General features: G+C 39.4%; 2 protein-coding genes across 3 annotated transcripts; one reads left to right on the plus strand and one right to left on the minus strand.

Annotated features, from left to right (window-relative positions):
• Positions 1 to 1,660: 1,660 nt before the first annotated feature.
• On the plus strand, positions 1,661 to 8,760 carry ccdc173 (coiled-coil domain containing 173). Its single transcript, XM_015388680.1, has 9 exons — positions 1,661 to 1,789; positions 3,882 to 4,078; positions 5,911 to 6,084; positions 6,169 to 6,368; positions 6,655 to 6,811; positions 6,898 to 7,037; positions 7,409 to 7,601; positions 7,677 to 7,841; positions 7,940 to 8,760. The coding sequence occupies exons 1-9, from the start codon at positions 1,759 to 1,761 to the stop codon at positions 8,261 to 8,263; spliced, it is 1,581 nt and encodes a 526-aa protein (XP_015244166.1). The 5' UTR covers positions 1,661 to 1,758; the 3' UTR covers positions 8,264 to 8,760.
• A 1,884-nt stretch (positions 8,761 to 10,644) lies between these two features.
• ppig (peptidylprolyl isomerase G (cyclophilin G)) lies at positions 10,645 to 18,421 on the minus strand. 2 transcript variants are annotated; one of them, XM_015388703.1, is made up of 13 exons: positions 18,279 to 18,421; positions 17,674 to 17,746; positions 17,175 to 17,249; positions 16,966 to 17,073; positions 15,800 to 15,844; positions 15,637 to 15,724; positions 15,508 to 15,537; positions 15,293 to 15,432; positions 15,025 to 15,196; positions 14,762 to 14,947; positions 14,582 to 14,675; positions 14,264 to 14,403; positions 10,645 to 12,317 (listed from the first exon to the last, which is right to left on the minus strand). In XM_015388703.1, the coding sequence occupies exons 2-13, from the start codon at positions 17,729 to 17,731 to the stop codon at positions 11,381 to 11,383; spliced, it is 2,073 nt and encodes a 690-aa protein (XP_015244189.1). In that variant the 5' UTR covers positions 17,732 to 17,746; positions 18,279 to 18,421; the 3' UTR covers positions 10,645 to 11,380. The 2 variants fall into 2 exon arrangements, with proteins under 2 accessions (XP_015244189.1, XP_015244190.1); XM_015388704.1 differs by having other exon boundaries at positions 18,306 to 18,406.
• Positions 18,422 to 18,486: the final 65 nt, after the last annotated feature.

Genomic DNA, 18,486 nt, shown 5'->3' on the forward strand with positions numbered 1-18,486 from the left:
TAACATTTAAGCATATGGATAATGTCATAAAGGCAGCCTACTTGTTACAGGGATTAACAGCAACAACAGCAAGATCAAAGCAGAATCAATTAGCTCTAATTTTGAACATATTTCATGTTTAATGCAATCAGTCTTAAAAGCTCTTTATAGAAGACCTACTCTCTGAGGACATTATTATAAAGTCACCACATATTATTTTGGTTGACTTTAGTTCACCACCTTGTACAGTAAAGGAGATTAAGACCCACATTAATAAAATATCTGAAAAAATGTACATGGTTGTACTTTTTCAAAAACAAACTGTCCCAGGTAAAAACAGTCAATAAATAGGTTATAACAATGAGAAATAAAATAATTTTATATTGCTATTGATGGATTATTAATAAATATTCTATAAAATAGATAAATGTTGCAATGAAATAAAACTAAATTCATATTTACAAATAGATTTATTTATTGTATTTTTTGACACTTTCTATAGCTACACTACATATTTCAGTCACTTTCATTTTTTTACCTCCGTTTTTCATTTTCACCTTTTTAATTCATGTTCTTATATTCAAATAAGTAGGCAGGGTTTTATCTTTATGTCAGAGGTCAGTGATTCAGTGGAAAACAGGAGCTAGCTTGCAAAATAATGAACAGATGAAGAAGAAGGAGAGAAAGAAAATAATTGATGCCAAATTTCATTTGGATGCTCTTTGCAAAATGCTTCTAAATTGGTTCAACTGCTTTGCAAAGTGGGTGCACAGTGGTGCAGTTTGTAGTGCTGTTGCTGGTCCTGGGTTCGATTCCAGGCCTGGAGTCTTTCTGCATGGAGTTTGCATGTTCTCTATGTGCATGTGTGGGTTCTCTCCAGGTACTCCTGGCTTTCCTCGACTGTCCGAAAACATTACTATTAGGTTAACTGGCCTCTATAAATTGTCCTTAGGTGTGAGTGTGTATGTGCATGGTTGCACATCTTTGTGTGTCTATGTGTTGCTCTGTGACAGACTGGCAATCTTTCCAGAATGTACCTTGTCCATAGACTGCCAGAGGCACTGACCCCACTGCAACCCTGATGGAATAAGGGAATAGAAGATGGATGGATGATTTCAAAAGGATCTCAGACTTGAGAAAAGCAGACATCTGGTCCTGTACTAGGCATACCAAGCCGTCCTACAGATTAAACCCTGCCCCCTCATTTAAATGAAATAAAAAGAGCTGGGGAAAAAAACTTGGTTGAAGAAAAAAAAAATCGCTGAAGTATGTAAAGCAGCTTAACAAAATAAAAGTGTAATAAATGACTCCGTTATGAAATAAATCTGGGAGTACATAAATAAATCTTGAAATAAATTTATATATAGTAACATAAAAATGTATTTAAAAATTTTTAAATATAGTTTAAATACAGTAAATATAATATACATGTAATAGAATATTTATTAATAATCTATCAATAGCAGCACTCATTTATTTATCCATGTGATTAATTTTGAATAAAACGGCTTTCCATAAGGAGCCTCATATTTTGGATGCAGTGTTTCCAAATTTTTTCCTGAAGAAAATAATATTTATCACCTGTAAGGTCTGATCTCTTTTCAAATGATCAAAGGCAGTTCTCCAGCTGATTGTGATTGGTTCCACCGTTGCCTGGATACGATCAAACAAAACCAGCCGTATTTCTCCTTGAACATTAACATTGCAGGCTGTTTGTAGCTCAACTGCCGGAAATCCATTTATAATTTAACAAACTTCAACCGAGCAAAGCAAATAAAAATGGCTTCGGTGACTCAAAGCGACGAGAGCGGTGAGTGTTACAGACACTATTGTTTAAAAGTATTTCTTACTTGCAGTTCTGGTCCTCAACAAGGAAAACATGGGGGATCCTCTACTTTTAACTACATCATTGTTTTTATTCTTTAGGAAAATCTGTTAACATTCTTATGACTTTTGTTTAGGCTATTTAAAAAAAAAAAGCTTTATTTATAAATTTTCTGATTTGTTTACTAAATTAAGTGCATTTGTTCTCTACATTGCCATAAATAAAAAAAAATAAACTTATATTCATAGTTTTTTTTGTTTTCTTTCAAAATACTGGTTAAAACTGTGAATTGCATACTGTTTTTTTAACAGTGATGTAGGAGTTTGGCCTGCAAAGGCTCTCTGTCAGTGAGCCCCAGAGCAGCTGTGGCTACAATGTAGCTTGCCACCATCAGTGTGTGAGGGACTGAATGTAGTGTAAACTGCTTAGGTCAAGCCCTCTGACTTGAATAGGCGTTTTATAAATACAGGCAATTTACCATTTAATTAATTAGCAAGGAGAATCTAAGTGTATAATGTAATCCCATTGTAAATACAGCTAGTCTTTTTTTTTGTTGTTGTTGCTTTTTTTAAGTATACTGACAGCCTGATGCAGAACTTTGATCCCCACCTCCTCTAAACAGTATTTTTATTGGTCACACAACTCAAAGCTAAGTCAGGTTAACAGTTTGAATAGAATCTCAATATTCCAGCTTTGCCCCTTTAGGATGATGGAATTACTATTTTGCACCTACAGTCTCAAAGACTGAGTAATATTTAGATTATTCATCTTAAACATTTCTTGCAATAGTTGATTTATTTTTTTCTTACAAGTTTTATGATGTTACATATAAAATCACAAACTCTAATTCATATCACAGACTCTGCATCACAATGACAACATCAGACCAAAACACTGCTCTGAACTTCCATATTAATGCATTGTTTTTTGTTTTTTTTTTTTTGCAAAATGTTTTTTCTCCCACACAGCTTACATTTGATCACTGCTGCACTTTAAGAAAAGAAAATGTCATGAAAGCTGTGCAAAATGAAATTTATTTTTTTATACACTCTGAGTATACAAAATTACGATAAAAGTTGTCTAAGTCTACATATGCGTTATGCTGTTAGCATGTATGCATTAGGGGTGCACCAAGTGCAAGTTTTTGGTTGATCACAATTCCCGATTTCTGATTTTGATCATTACTGATATTACAGATTTGTTTTTTGTTTTTTTTTTATAGCCGAAACTGTCAGTCATCAATCACGGATTCAGCCAAAAAAGAAATCAATGATCCTTTAATACTGATGAGTGTCAGCATATTGAGCTGTAGAGACTGGCAAAAACAATCAACAAAAACAGAGGCTAGCCAAAAACAAGTGGACCAAAAAATATCTTAGATGCAAGGCAAGTTAGCAAGTGTCAACTGGCAAAGAAAGCTGCAGAGGGAGAGGTTTAAATAGGCAAGGCAAATGTGTCAAGGAGGCTGATTAAAGGGGAATCCCAGGAAGTGAAGTATTCTGAAACGAGAACAGAAATGAGTGAACCAAAATAAAACAGGAAGTTCCAAAAACAACTGAGCCAGACACAAAATGACAGAAGGAAAAGAAAGAAACTAATCGGCAGAGCTGTGTGTGACACTTATAGTAGATTATGGGTGACTTTAAGGGCCAAAAAAACAAACAAAAAGATCACATGACAAAATACATATCTGCAAAAACGTTCTCAGATAAGTAAAGGTGTCTTTTAACAAGTATAATTACCCTTCATTTAAGTTGGTAAATAAGATGATCTGCCAATGGAATTACTAGTTTCAATCATATAATAAGATAATTAGATATTTTGCACTTGATATAAGACAATGAAATTGTTTTTTTTTTCTTATTTTAAATGTAAATTATATTATTCCATAGGCAACATATCTCACTTACCTGCTTAATTCAAGAGAAAATGCACTTCTTTTAAGAAAAATGCACTTACATATATTGCATTTCTTGCAGTGTATCAAATAATAGAAACCCCAGTTATCCCACTGTTTACAATTTTAGAAAGTAAAACAAGAAAAAAATGTAAATCATTTATGCTCTATTTTCAATAGGAACTAAAGATGAAATAACCCAGCCTCCAGATCTTCCAAAAGTTGGCATCTTAGGGCAAACTGACTGGCTCAGGATTCAGGATGAAATCAATGGGATCGATAAAGACAAGGAGCGACTTAGAGAGGCAGCTAAACACAGAGAGGCTCTGCAGCTGCAGTCCAAGGAATTTGTGAAAATGTGGCCCGATACCATTGCTGTAAGTTTAACTCTTTACTCAAGCAGTATTTCTCGTACTCGTACTCGTCGTCTCCCGCTTTATCCAGAACCGGATCACGGGGGCAGCAGACTAAGCAGAGACTCCCAGACTTCCCTCTCCGCAGACACCTCCTCCAGCTCTGCTGGGGGAAGCCCTAGGCGCTCCCAGGCCAGCCGAAAGACATAGTCTTTCCAGCGTGTCCTGGGTCGTCCCCTGGGCCTCCTCCCAATGGGACGTGCCTGTAACACCTCCCGAGGGAGGCGTCCAGGGGGCATCCGAAGAAGATGTCCAAGCCACCTCAACTGACTCCTCTCGATGTGGAGGAGAACCGGCTCTACACTGAGCCTCTCCCGAATGACCGAGCTCCTCACCCTATCTCTAAGGGAGAGCCCAGCCACCCTGCGGAGGAAGCTCATTTCAGCCGCTTGTATCCGGGATCAAGTTCTTTCGGTCATGATCCAGATTTCATGACCATAGGTAAGAGTAGGTATTGATTAAATTGAGAGCTTTGCCATTTCGCTCAGCTCTCTCTTCACCACGACAGACCGGTGCAGCGTCCGCATTATTGCACCAGCCGCACCGATCCGTCTATCGATCTCCCGCTCCATTCTTCCCTCACTCGTGAACAGGACCCCAAGATACTTGAACTCCTCCACTTGAGGCAGGGACTCTCCTCCAACCTGAAGGGGACAAGCCACCTTTTTCCGGTCGAGAACCATGGCCTCGGACTTGGAGGAGCTGATTCTCATCCCGGCCGCTTCACACTCGGCTGCGAACCGCCCCAGCGCACGCTGTAGGTCTTGGCAGGAGGGAGCCAGCAGAACTACGTCATCCGCAAAAAGCAGAGACGAGATCCGCTGGTCCCCGAACCAGACCCCCTCCGGTCCTTGGCTGCGCCTAGAAATCCTGTCCATAAAAGTTATGAAAAGGACCGGTGACAGAGGGCAGCCCTGTCGGAGTCCAACATGCACCGGGAACAGGTCCGACTTAATGCCAGCAATGCGAACCAGGCTCCTGCTCCGCTTGTACAGAGAACGGATGGCCCCTAATAAAGGGCCCCCGACTCCATACTCCTGGAGCACCCCCCACAGGGCAGCACGAGGGACACGGTCGAATGCCTTCTCCAAGTCCACAAAACACATGTGGACTGGTTGGGCAATAGAACCCTAAGAACCCTCAAGCACCCTGCAGAGGGTGTAGAGCTGGTCCACTGTTCCACGGCCAGGACGAAAACCACACTGCTCCTCCTGCAGCCGAGGTTCGACAATCAGCCGGACTCTCCTCTCCAGCACCCTGGCATAGGCCTTTCCGGGGAGGCTGAGAAGTGTGATTCCCCGATAGTTGGAACACACCCTCCGGTCCCCCTTCTTATGGAGGGGAACCACCACCCCAGTCTGCCAATCCAGGGGGACTGTTCCCGACCTCCACGCGATGCTGAATAGACGTGTCAACCATGACAGCCCAACAACATCCAGAGCTTTAAGATACTCAGCACGGATCTCGTCTACCCCCGAAGCTTTGCCACCGTGGAGTTTTTTGACCACCTCGGTGACTTCAGCCTGGGTGATGAACGAATCCAGCCCCAAGCACCCTGTCTCTTCTTCCCCCATGGAAGGCGTGTCTGTCGGGTTGAGGAGATCCTCAAAGTATTCCTTCCACCGCCCGACAATATCCTCCTTCAAGGTCAGCAGCTCCCCACTCCCACTGAAAACAGTGCTAGCGAAGCACTGCTTTCCCCTCCGGAGGCGCCGGACGGTTTGCCAGAATCGCTTTGAGCAGTATTTCTAATGGAAAAAAACATAATTAAATGTATGTCTACATTTTTTTTTCAGAGTCAAAGACAAAACATGTTGGTGGCAAAGAAAGTCCGAGAGCTAATGGAGGAAGAAAAAATGAAACTGATTGAAGCAGAAGAAGCCCAATATAAGAAAGAGAAGCAAAAAGAGGCATTAAAAAAAGCCAAAACTCAGCTGTATTACCAAAATGACCGAGTGAAAGCATTACATGTCTGTATTAGCATTACAACTGGGCACTGTTTAGATATACCATACAATCAGATCTGTTATAATTCATTGCTATTACTTCCTCAGCGCGCGCTTCTGCACACCGAGGTGCTTAAAGAAAGGGAGGCTCAAACAGAGCTGAAAAAAAGGAGGAAAATGGCCGATAGAGACATGGAGAAGAAGTTCCTGGAAATAACAAGTAGAGAGACTGAAACCTCGAGGAAGGAGCAGGAAAGGCAGTTACAAAAGATTAAGAGACAGGCAGTCGCAGAAGACCAGAAAAACCAGTAAGACCTACTCCATCCCTGCAGCTGTACCATTTCATGCATGTTTAATGCAAACTAACACTTACTCTCTACAGTTATTCTCTCCTGCAAAAGTATTCCCATGCTTTGGAGTTTTTTTACATGTTGTCAGATTAGTTTGCAAAGGGAAATATGTTAATAGTGTCCCTACCTACATCTCCACCTACATTTTATTGTGATATCCCTAAATTAAATAGAGTGCAAAAATAAAATAAGGTGGTCTATTTAAAATCAAATAAAAAATATATTTGTTGCTCTTTCTTTTTAGGATAAAAGCAAACGAGGTAGCCCGAGAGCTACAGAAACTGGAAATCGTGGAGGAAGCAAAGGAAATTCAGCTCCTTCAAGAGCGTTATCAGCAGGAACAAAAGATGGAGTCCGAGCGACGAGCAAACCAGAGGAGGGACCTCTTCCACGCTCACCTGGTCAATCATATGCAGAGATTGATCATTTGATGCTGCCAGATTTGCCCTAAATTTCCTGCTAATTCGTGCATGTTGTGTTCCCTCAGGATCAACTAAACAAAAAGGCCCTGAAAAAAGAGCAAGAGGAAAAAATTCAGAAAGCTGAAGAGGAACGGAGGAGGATGTTTAACTCAGTCAAAGAACAAAGGACAAAGCTACAGCAACAAAGGGAGAAAGAGTTATTTAGGTAAGCTCCCATGAAACAATAAATAGAACTGAATCCTCATCAATGAATGAATTATTGATTTCAGTTTAGGTATTCAAATGAAATAGTATCAGTTTTTAATATTAAAAAAAGACCAATAAGAAGTCATTTTTACTACATAAACCTTGCACAGTGGCCATTAGATGGCCTACACAATTTTAAAGACTGCAAATATTATAACAGTATGAAGATAGTTATGGATTTATGGCACAAGAAGGGTTACCACAGGTGGCTGTTGGTAAGCATATGGATAGAAAGTTGAGGAAAAGGATGTTAGGAAAATACTCAAGCAGTATATTTTTATTTTTAATGCAATGTTGCTCATCTGAGCCTTTTGTTTTTTCTTTCACCAGGGAAGCTCAGAAGCAGAGAGAGAGGATTTTGAACAATCTGACAACCATGCAGCAAGAGCAGACCGCCATCGAGGAGCAGAGGTTAGCTGAAGCTGTGGCTGTGATGAGCATGAAACAGAGACAACAGCAACAGGAGAAAGAGAGGAAGAAATCAGAGATGTTGAAGACAGTAGCCGAACAAATGGAGATTGTGGTAACGAGTGTGTTTGCAGGATAGTTTTTATAAAATGTGATGGTTGCATAAACTAAATACAAGCTGTTTCACCAGAGAAAGAAAAAGGAGCTCTTGGAAAAAAGCGCAGAGCAAGAAAGGCGAGACGCTCTGCAAGCAAAGAAGGAAGCTGACCTAATATACACCAAAACACTACAACTAAAGGCTGAGAAGATGAGAGAAGAACAAAGAAAACTGAAGGAATTCTATGTTGCACAAATGGTACCAGCCTCAAAGCTCCACCTTATTCTTATTTACCTTGTTATTTACAATATCTGATACACAGTAATGATGTGAAACTTGTTCGCTCCTGAATGCAGGCAGAAAAAAGCACCAGACTTCAGCAAATGAAAGACGAGGAGCTTAACATTGAAACAAAAAATGCAAAACAAAGAGCTGAAGAGGAAGCCGAGTTTGAGAAGTACACAGAACAGGTCATCCAGACCGCAGCAGATGCTAAAAGAAATCTGATTCCACTTTACAGAGCTGTGAGAAAAGGAGGAAGTCCAAGCTACATCGTCCAGGACAGCAGTGGGGCGCAGATGCCCAGATATACCTCTGCAACCACACAGAGCATCAGAAGGCTTCACGAGGCTGGAAACATTCATGAGTCCAAGAAGAGACTTGGTTTCACATGGTGTTAGTTTAATACCTGCTGTAGTTTACTCTCGTGAACGTGTTCCTATTTTGTCATGTCACACCCATGAATTAAATGACTGTCATCGGGGATAGCTTAAGAAAAATATTCTCCCCCATGGCTCCACTCTGTGTTTGTTTTTTTAAAATCTTAAACTATCTCATATCTGTGCAAAATAGTTAAAGTTTTTGAAGTGAAATGAGGAAAAACAGAAATATTAAAAAGGAATATGCATGTTGTATCAATCTGCTTTTACTATGAAAGTCCTGGTGCAGCCAGTTACCTTTAAGTCATAACATATATATCTCAGTATAAACACACTTTTCTGAAAGGCCCCAGAGGCTGCAGCACCACTAGCAGGCATCTCATGAATATAAATAAGCTGTTCATTGAAGTCAGGGAGAGAGTTATTGAGAAGTACAAGTCAGGATTGAATTATAAAAAATAAAAAAAAGAATCCAAAGCTGCATGGAGGATTGAAGCTCCACTCCAGTACTGGAACATCTGTCCTGTTGGAACACAAGGAGCTGTATACACCATAGAGCTGTGCTTTATGTAAGGGTCGCTAGAAGAAATAAATAAAACAAACAACAAACCCTTGAAGGTGTGCTTTATGTTTGCTAGAAGGATATTAAATGCTCTGGTCAGATGAAACTAAAACGAAACTCTTCAGCCAGCAAGAAACTGCTATAGCTGATGCAAAGCCAACATATACCATCACCAAAATAATGCCATATATGGTGAAACATTGTGGTGAGAGTGTCATGCTGTGGTGATACTTTTTAGAAACTGATTAAAGAAATAATAGATTATGCTTAATACAACCATATTCTTAAGCAAAACCAGTATCAGACTCCCTGGAGGTTCACCATCCTGCACCACAGGGACAAGAAGCGCCACTAGTGGCTTAAGGGTAAATATTGAAATTTGTTGGAATCAAAGTACAAAACTCAGTCCAGTCAAGAATCTGGGGTGAGACCTGGTAGGAGTATCGAAATGCCGTTAGCTGCCTTAATGGCAATAAAAAATATCTATACAAAATGACTGGCTTTGTGGTGTGGATGGTCAGGTTTGATAAACATCAATGCAGGATTAAGTTTGCTGTTATTTACTCAGACAGAAAAAAACATATCTTTAAAAGTGAAGGAATGTTCTGTGAATAGAATAGTGTGAAGACATATAATACAATCTAAGGTTCTAAGGCTACAAAAAAAAAAAAATACTGGAGAGGAAAGTAAAGTTTTTACATTTTTCTTTTACAGTACAATCAGCAGTTTATAACAGCATAATTATTCACCCCTGTTAAAAAAAGTCTGTCTTTTACATCTAGAGACAAACAGCATTTTTCTCTTAGACTTGGATTTAGGTCCTGACCTTCACTGAGAACTTGTACAGCAATGAATATACTTTGAATTAAACCATAAATGTTTTCTATCTATTCATCTTTAAAACACCATACAGAAAGCCAGTTAAATGTACTATTTTCCTGAAATGAGATCAAATATTAAATATTTCAAGAAATATTTTTACTTATACAAGACAAAACTGTACAAAACAATATACATTTCTAGGGTTTGTATTCCTTCTAAAGTTTTATTTGAACAGATCTTACAAATTAGTTGACACTTTGCAGCTAAAGCTACATATAAAGCGCAACAGAGCCGAGGAGGAAGAATATAACTGATTGCTGGTAATCATTCACCTGATATTTTAATTTAGCTTACGGTAAACTGGTTAAATAAAATGGTATCTGCAGAACAAACAGGCTGGATGTGTTTCGTAAAGCGGTTTTTATTTTTCCATGTGATGACAGAAAATATGATTTGCAAGAAACAATATATGAAGGACCAAGAGTTTGTCTGGTTATCAATTATCTACCAGATCAAAGAGCCCATTGCTGGTATTCCTGAATCTTCTTCGTAATGTAGCTTTTTTTTATTTAGTTTTTTTATCAAAGTTCTGGACTCATTTTAGATTAATCAAAAAACTGAAAGGGGGATTTTTTCCCACTAAAGTCTAATAACAATTTCCTGGATTTAAGCATGTAGAAGAAATTTGTAATTCCAAATTTTGTCCTCTGAACTCATTTTATCCAACAGTTTATCAATCCATGTTCGTTTTTTCCAGAGCATGTGAAAGCCAACATCTGAAGAATATCTGCGGTAATTTGTGACTTTCACACGTTGTTTAAATATTGTCAACGTTTATTGCAGTTGTAAATAATACTGAGAAAAACCCATAGGAACCAAGCAATGCTAAAAAGTGTTCAGTAGGTTAACATCCATGGTTTATGTCCAACGTCTATGGTTAATGTCCATAGAAAAGTGCAGAATATTTAGCATAAATCACTTTTATTCCCACTATAAGTAACCACCCAGACACCGGGCTGAGATCTTCCAGTTTAACTTATTTATTGTCATTATGTTTTGATTTTGGCCTCAACATTTACAACAATAAAAAAAAAACCCAGAACAAAGAAATAGCGTTACACTTTAATCAACACTCCCATGTTTTGCTGCAAAGAAAATTGAGTTTATAGAAAATGCTTGTGACCAGCAGTATTTTTACCTATAAACAGAGTTGACAGAATAATAGTTTCAAGTTTGGTCAAGTAGAAAAAAAAATATTCAAAATAAAAGTTTCATTTTCCAAATAAATCAAATAGGAATAAGCATGCGAGACTAAATTAATCTTCAGACTTTTGGTAAAAAAATGGACACAAGTTACATTTTTTTTTCTTTATTTGAACTAAAACTGAGAACAGGGATTTTGAAAAAAACATTAAGATCATATTGTTTAAATCAGTCCAATCTCTTAAAAAAAAAACAAAAAAAAAACATCTGAGCAGTTCTGCAGATTTCTTTCCTCCTAGATCAGAAGTCTTTCAGGTCCAGCTTGCATTTTCAGGAGGCAACAGATATTGAGTTACAAGGCCTGAAGATTTATAAGTGTTGGATTCTCCCTCCAGTCAGTTATTTATATATATATTTTTTTATGTTCTTCTGCTTCACTTTCTATCAACCAGGCTTTGTAACCAGTTTGGAAAGGTCTATGCTTATATGAGATTTGGAAGAAGCTGGGATGAATGAAGCTGATCTGCAGATTTGGATTACCGTAAAAGAAATCAGTCGCTGCCAGAGGTGGAGCTAGAGCTCGAATGATTTTTCTTGCGATCTTTTCTATCTTTTGTACTATCTGGTCTGGCTGGGCTTCTCCTGTCTCTGGATCTATTCCTCCTTGAGGAATCGGGACTTTTTCTGCTCTTCTTTTTATCTGCTCTGTCACTGTCGGAGCTGCTGCTGCTTCGTCTTCTCCTCCTGCTGGTGGAATCTCTGCTTCGGTCCTTTCTCTGAGAAGACCGATCTTTGCTGCGATCTCTCCGACGGCTTCTGCTTCTAGAGCGTCTGCCTCTATGAGAGTCTCTGGCCTTACTCCTGTCTGGACTTCTTGACCGCTTATCTTTTTCCCTGGATGTTCCTCTTGTCCGTTTCTCCCTTTCCTTACTTCGGCTTCTTTTTCTGGCCCTGTCCTTGTCTGATTTTTCCTCTTTTTCTTTGGATGCTGCTCTCCAGCCTTTGTCCCTGTTTCTGCTGCTTGATCTTCGCTCATCTTTTCTAGATGATCTTTCCTTGCTTAAGGATTTTGTCCTTGTTCTCTCTTCTTCCTTCCCTTTCCCCTCCTTGTTGTTTGTATCAGATTCTCTATCTTTACTTCTATCTTTACTCTGTTCCACTCCTGCCTCCGTTTCTTTGTTTCCTTCTTTGCTTCTTGAACGCCCTCTCCTGTGGCTACTTTTATGCTTGTCGGCCTTGTCTCTGCTTTGGGACCTTTTCTTTTCTCTGCTCCCACTGCGGCTGCGAGACTTTGTTTTTTTCTTTGATTTGTGCTTGCTGTGCTGCTCATCCTTTTCTGCAGTACCGCCCTCTTTGCTTTTAGACCTGTGTGATCGACTCTTCTTTTCCTTCTTTCCCTCAGCCGTGTCTTCGTCTTTTGCCTTGGACGTTCTTCTCTCTCGTTTTGGAGCGTTAGTTTCTTCATCCACAGCATTGTTAAAGTCACCTCTGCAAAAAATGTGTTAAATAAAGACCAGGTGAGGACAAATACAGGTAACAGTTGTGTATACTAAAAGTAGAAATAATAAAAGTAGTAAAATACATTATTTAGTTTATTGCTCAATAGTCTAAAAAAATAAATGATCCTAGCACTAGAATAATTTCCGTAAACCATTTAACTTTGGGAGGGAAAATACAATATCTAATAAATCCAAAATATTTTAGTAAAAAGAAAAAAAAAATATTATTTTCCTGATTATATAAAGTGTGCAAGATTTACCCCCATCTAGTGGTAAACTAAATTATTCACAAACACTAGACTGGTGCCTCTCCAAGTGTGTGAGACCTACTATGGAAGCCCCCGAAAGACATTCTATTTCTAAATGTCACTTAAATGTGTGTGAAGTGTTTCTGGTATTTCTTACTATTTTCCACTTGTTATGTGGTGCACAATTTCCTTTGTTTTTATAGAATCCTGTTCCAGAAGCAGCATGAAGTATAAACGCCTACATTGCTTGTAGAGAGGCTGTTTGGAGATTTAGACAATACCCAAGAGCAACTACAACTCATCCTAATGCTGTGTTTGCACCAGATGCAGCAGGCGCAGCAGAAGCAGTGAGTTTACATGCAAAGTCAATGGTTGACGCATGTCAAGGCGCAGCAAAAGGTCCCGCAGTGCGTTTTGAGCAGCAGGCGCGTCTGAGCAGCTGAAGCAGCGCGTCGGGAGCATTTAAGCATCTGACACGCGCTACGCGCGGCAAACGCACTGCTGCTCGAGATGGAAAAATTTTACTTTTGCTGCTTGACGCGCCGCATCAACCAATCAGAGAAGCTGATCTGGGAGATGCCAGGGAGACGAACACGTCGCTGATGATACAGAGCGCTGTGATCACTCATCTGTAATAGTTTATTAATGCCTAAATTAACTTAAAATGCTGAAACCTGCCGACAGAATATGTTCGCTTTTATTATCCTGGTGCCTGCAGTTTGGATAATGTACATGAAAACCGCCTTCCAGCCGCCGCAGCGAACCGCGAGGAGGCGACTGGGCCATAGGCTGCTGTTGAATGGGATTCCTACTGACAGCGAACCGCTGGCATATGGGGGTCTGAGCGGCTCCGACAGAAATAATATTGGAAGGCAGGATGGTAATCTGGATGAACTGACTGAACTGATTAAATTTTCAGGGGGATTTTCTCACTTAAAAACATATTAAAACTACTTTATTCCCACTGATCACAGCAAATATAGCTGCCAGGCAAAGAAAGGATAGGGTAGCTCTGCCCAACGCGCGTCAGACACACTTTTGCACAGCGCAGCCAGAGCAGCAAAGCTGCTTCAGCCGCGCGTCAGAACTAAACTGGTACAAGCAGCAAAAAGGAAGCAGCAGACGCGATTTTGCTGCTCCTGCTGCGTTCGATGTGAATATAGCATCAGAGTTTTTCTTATTGGTAACCACGCATACAATCATTATGCCTAAAACCTGGAACATTTTCCCTAAGAAATAAAAAGGGGTAGTAACGGGGGGTAACGATACGTATCTCTGGTGCTTTATGTTCAAAGTCAAAAATATATGAAGATTCTCAGTCATCCAGGTCATGGTCAAGCTTGAAAACTACAGTTTAGGCAACAGGACATAAAGTTTTCTAGAAGACTGTTTGCCTGTCATCCAAGACGCTTCCCCATTAACACCCCCCAGATGACCTCCATGGCCAATCCAGTAGGAGGGATCATGGCCACCTTTTGTTTTACCCCAATTCTTTGTTTCACCTGCAGTATATTAATCTCAAAGCTCCCCACCAACAGTTAGAAATGAGGAAGCCTCTTGTCTGAGAGGTGAAAACGTCTTCTAGAAAATGTCATGTCCAGTTGCCTAAACTAAACATTTCATGCCATTTCCGTCAAAGTTATGGTTACATTGCAAAAGTCGCCCACTGTTTCTGAGCTGTCCTTACTTGTCTCCCTTAATCCATCGCTCTCTGGTGACCGCCCTCATCCTCTGACGCTGCATCTCTTGTCGCCAGTGTGGAGGAGTTTCGCTTCGGCGAAATCGATCTCTAGACCTTGAGCGAGAACGTGATGGAGTTCGGTACCTCTGTTGAAAGACATAAAAGTCAGTGTAAAAAAAACAAAACAAAAAAAAAACAAGCAAATTGAATTCAATTGAAATACTAATTGTACAAAGGCGCAAATAAATGTCAATCATGTATTTAAAATGTGAGTGATGATTAGACAGAGAAAATAAATTATTCAGACTGATTCAGCTGACTCACCCTTGGTCCTCTCCCTTTTATCTTCCTGCCTGATCGGGTGGTAACCATAAACCGCCTCTGATAATCGGACTGAGAATTATACATTGAGCCAGTGCTGTAATATAAAGAGAAACAGGACATTTAAACACTGCGTCATTTCTTCAGGTTTCCATTCCTTGTGACGATTAAAAAAACACCAACTTCTGTCTCGATCTGTCGTCCCTGTTTCTCTGGTCTTTTTCATCGTCCTTGTTGGACTTCTCGGATGGTGGAGGACTTCTCCTCATGAGGAAGCGGTTCTCTGGGATGGGAGGGATTTCTTCAGGACGTACAGTGGAAGTAATTTCATCTTCTTGTTCTTTCTCCTCAGCACTTTCCAATCCAGACCTATAAAAGCATTTTTTTTAATCTATTTTTTCTTTTTTATAAAACAAAGTCAAAGGTTGTGTAAATGAGTTTTGTACTTTTTCTTCTCCTTCTTTTGCTTCTTTTTTAGTTTTTTCTCCTTCTTCCGTTTCTTAGATTCTTTTTCAGATTCCTCTGAGCTGGAAGAAGAATCTGAGGAGCTTTCCGAATCAGATGAGCTGCCGCTGGAATTGGACGAGGCCTTCTCTTTCTTTTTGTTGGCTTTCTTTCCTACAAAGCATTAGCAAAAAAAAAATATATATATCAACAGCAGTTTGAAGAAATTTTAAGTTTTTAAAGCCTGAGGTCCCCCCCTTACCCTCCAACCTTTTGATTTCGGAATGAGCTCTCCACAGTTTAAAATCTTCACTTCAGCATACGGCCGGCTGTTAGGATCTATTTTCTGGTTCTCCATCGTTTGAACAACTTCTTGTCCAGAAATTACATGACCGAAAACCACATGAACACTAAAAACCAGATTTAACTGAAATTAGCATTATGTGGAGAATGCAATTTGTGTTGAAAAATAAAATGAGTCTTACCCATCCAAATGAGGGGCAGGTTTTGTTGTTCTAGAATTACAAAGATAGAAAATGGCAATAAAGTGTATTTTTTTCTCTCCAAAACTTTTAAAAGATAAATCGGACATAACAAAGAAACATGGCACTTACATGAAGAACTGTGATCCATTTGTATCTTTGCCCCTGTTAGCCATAGACAGCAAATACTCCTTGTTGTGTTTAACAGCAAAGCTTTCATCTGGAAGGAAAAGGAAATGATTGTACTGAAAGCTTGAAGCAAACACTCATTTAAAAAAAATATCTGACACCTTACCTTCAAAAAAGCCCCCGTAGATCGATTCACCTCCTCTTCCATTTCCTGTGGGCAAATACGGCAATGCCGACAGAAATAAACCAAGAGTCCAATCAGACTACAGTAGATTATAATTAATAATAATTAAAAAAAAAATCTTAAATCAGCTCTCAGGTAAAAGTGAATTGTGACGAGACATTATGGGAAGAGCTTCCTATTTAAACTCAATTCCCTAATTACACACAATTTTTTTTATTTATTTTTTTTAGATAGTCCATGTGTACATTATATATGACAAAGCTCAGGGGGTTACCCATCCAATACCTAAAATAAAATGCCTGTCATTACAGCGAAACTTCAACATTATTTGTCTGTAATATATGAAATAAAATCATAAACTCTGGGCCTCAAGCAAGAACAGTTCAGCATTTTTCTCCTATTACTGATCTCTCAGGTACGACCAAGTTCTCCAGACTTGACATAAGAGTTTTGCGCAGTCAGCTGTTATCAAAACTAGTATTTCACTAAATATTACACTTGTTGTTACTTAGAAACAGTTGTCCATTTTATTAGGCTACGTCAATATGTATTATGCAACCCTGCAATTATAAAATAATTTTTTAATTGTCAATGACAGAGTTATCAGTCACTACACCTGCTGCTGGCATGTTTGTGTCCAGGGGAGTCTAGTTTGACTTGTTGTTGAAGAATGGGCATGGAGAGGCTACGGCTAACTGAGGCTAGCCCCTAGACATTTCATCCCATTTTTTAAAAGACATTTCATCCCAGCGCGGAATGTAATGAGCTCGTAACATTATCAATGACCCCTCAACCCCCCATAATGGGCTGTTCCTTCCTGCTGCCCTCTGGGAGGAGGTTTTGCAGCATTCGATGCAGGTCCAGAAGATTCCAAAACAGCTTCTTCCCCACTGCCATCAGACAGATGAATGTTGAAAAAACTCTAAATCATGCCACAGACTCTGCATCAAACTGACCATATCAATGAGTTTTTTTGCCCCATGTTTTTCTGCCACGTTTAGCTTTGATAACTGCTGAACTTTAAGAAAATTGAAATGTCATGAGAGCTGTTCAAAACAAAATTTTTTTTTTAGGGAAACATAATTTAGTTTTTAAGCTGTATATATATTCTGCACAGAGTGCTCCATTCACAGCTGTTCATATCTCACCTTCACTGAAGTCACCACCTTGAATCATGAAGTCTTTTACAACTCGATGGAACAAGCATCCTTTGTAGTGCAGGGGTTTCTGGGTCCCTTTTCCTATGCCTTTCTCACCTAAGTGAATTAATCATAAAAACAAATCTGCACTGTGAAGATGGTCAATTTGTCGAAAAGAAGAAAAAAATAACCTATTTAAATGTGGAAAAATCCTTCACCTGTGCAAAGGCATCTGAAGTTTTCACAGGTTTTGGGGCAGATGTCTGAAAATAACTCCACCACGATTCTACCAACTGTAAGAATACAATCAGTTAGTGGCTGCAACAAGAGTGGTCATATTATTAGTGCCATTTGTAGAGTCAAGAATAGTTACAACAGGTTCAAATACTGAGGAAAAAATGTTTTTCACCCAATACAATACTACCCACTTGTTTTGGTTTAAGGCACATCAACAAACATGATTTTGTTTAAAACACTTTGAGTTTAACAAACATTAAGATTGAAAATTTATACTAAGTTGTACAGCAGCAAAAGATTATAGGGAAAAAAAGTGGTCCTCATTTGTGTGACCATTTTTTTTATACAATCTTTTGCTGCTTTAACACCAGAATGTCCCCCTTGTGGGACAATGAATATATTTTCTATTCCATTCTAAAATGACAATATTATTATTTCTTTATAGGATATTGATTTAAAGATTGAGAACGTTTCTCTTACCTAGAACATTACTGATCCCGATGTCCAGAAAGCACCGAGGCCGAACCTTGATCCCCATATTTCCTCCCAACACCTGCAGCAGTGTCAACAAACGACATTACAGGGGTGATCCTAAACGGAATTTCAATGCATACTTTCCGCTGGCATCCTATATTATTTATATTAAACACGAGAAGGGCGGTTAATGCTTTGCAATGTGCATAACAAAAACTAAGAAGAGTATGATGTCAATGTATCAACAGAAGGATGGAGAAATAATTGCTAGATTATACTGAATCTTTCTCGTTTTCGACACTTAACGGCTGGCGGGTTAGCTTTAGCCACCACGCGCCTTAGTTATTTAGGAATGCTAGCCCATCCCCACTGATAGATGTAGTGAACTTTAGCACTCGTTTCTGTTTTAATCACCGATATGAAACATTTTGCACATGAAAATGCACTACTGATGCACTGTCTACCATGTAGGCCCCGCTCCTAGCTTTAGCCCAAATTATCTCGCTGCTGCCATGCGCGCACGAAGGTTTTTACAACCACATGAAAGCTTCTCATGTTCGATACTTTCGTTAAACATGTACGGAGATATGGTTAACGTTAGAATACAGAACCTGGAAAAACAAGGAGTTCAGGCATACAGTGAGAAGTTCTCCAAAGCGACGAAAACCGTATATTCATTCAGTAATGTTTTCTAAAGATGGCGCGGAAGGAACGTCAACTGGTTTCTGGTGAGAGTGGGAGCCAGGGAAGCCTGTGAGGAAAGATGTGCCCTTTACTTTGTCTGACAGGTAAGAGAGTTAGTAAAAAGCCCTCCACAAA

The sequence above is a fragment of the Cyprinodon variegatus genome, unplaced genomic scaffold, assembly GCF_000732505.1.
Source record: "Cyprinodon variegatus isolate N-32 unplaced genomic scaffold, C_variegatus-1.0 Scaffold432, whole genome shotgun sequence".
Lineage (NCBI taxonomy): Eukaryota > Metazoa > Chordata > Actinopteri > Cyprinodontiformes > Cyprinodontidae > Cyprinodon > Cyprinodon variegatus.

Coding starts and splice junctions, on each gene's coding strand:
- ccdc173 (XM_015388680.1), top strand. CDS start 1,759: ATGGCTTCGGTGACTCAAAGCGACGAGAGCG. Junction 7,602..7,676: donor CCGAACAAATGGAGATTGTG/GTAACGAGTGTG, acceptor CTGTTTCACCAG/AGAAAGAAAAAGGAGCTCTT. Junction 7,842..7,939: donor AATTCTATGTTGCACAAATG/GTACCAGCCTCA, acceptor TCCTGAATGCAG/GCAGAAAAAAGCACCAGACT.
- ppig (XM_015388703.1), bottom strand. CDS start 17,731: ATGGGGATCAAGGTTCGGCCTCGGTGCTTTCTGGACATCGGGATCAGT. Junction 15,197..15,292: donor GCTCATTCCGAAATCAAAAG/GTTGGAGGGTAA, acceptor AATGCTTTGTAG/GAAAGAAAGCCAACAAAAAG. Junction 14,676..14,761: donor GACGACAGATCGAGACAGAA/GTTGGTGTTTTT, acceptor TTTATATTACAG/CACTGGCTCAATGTATAATT.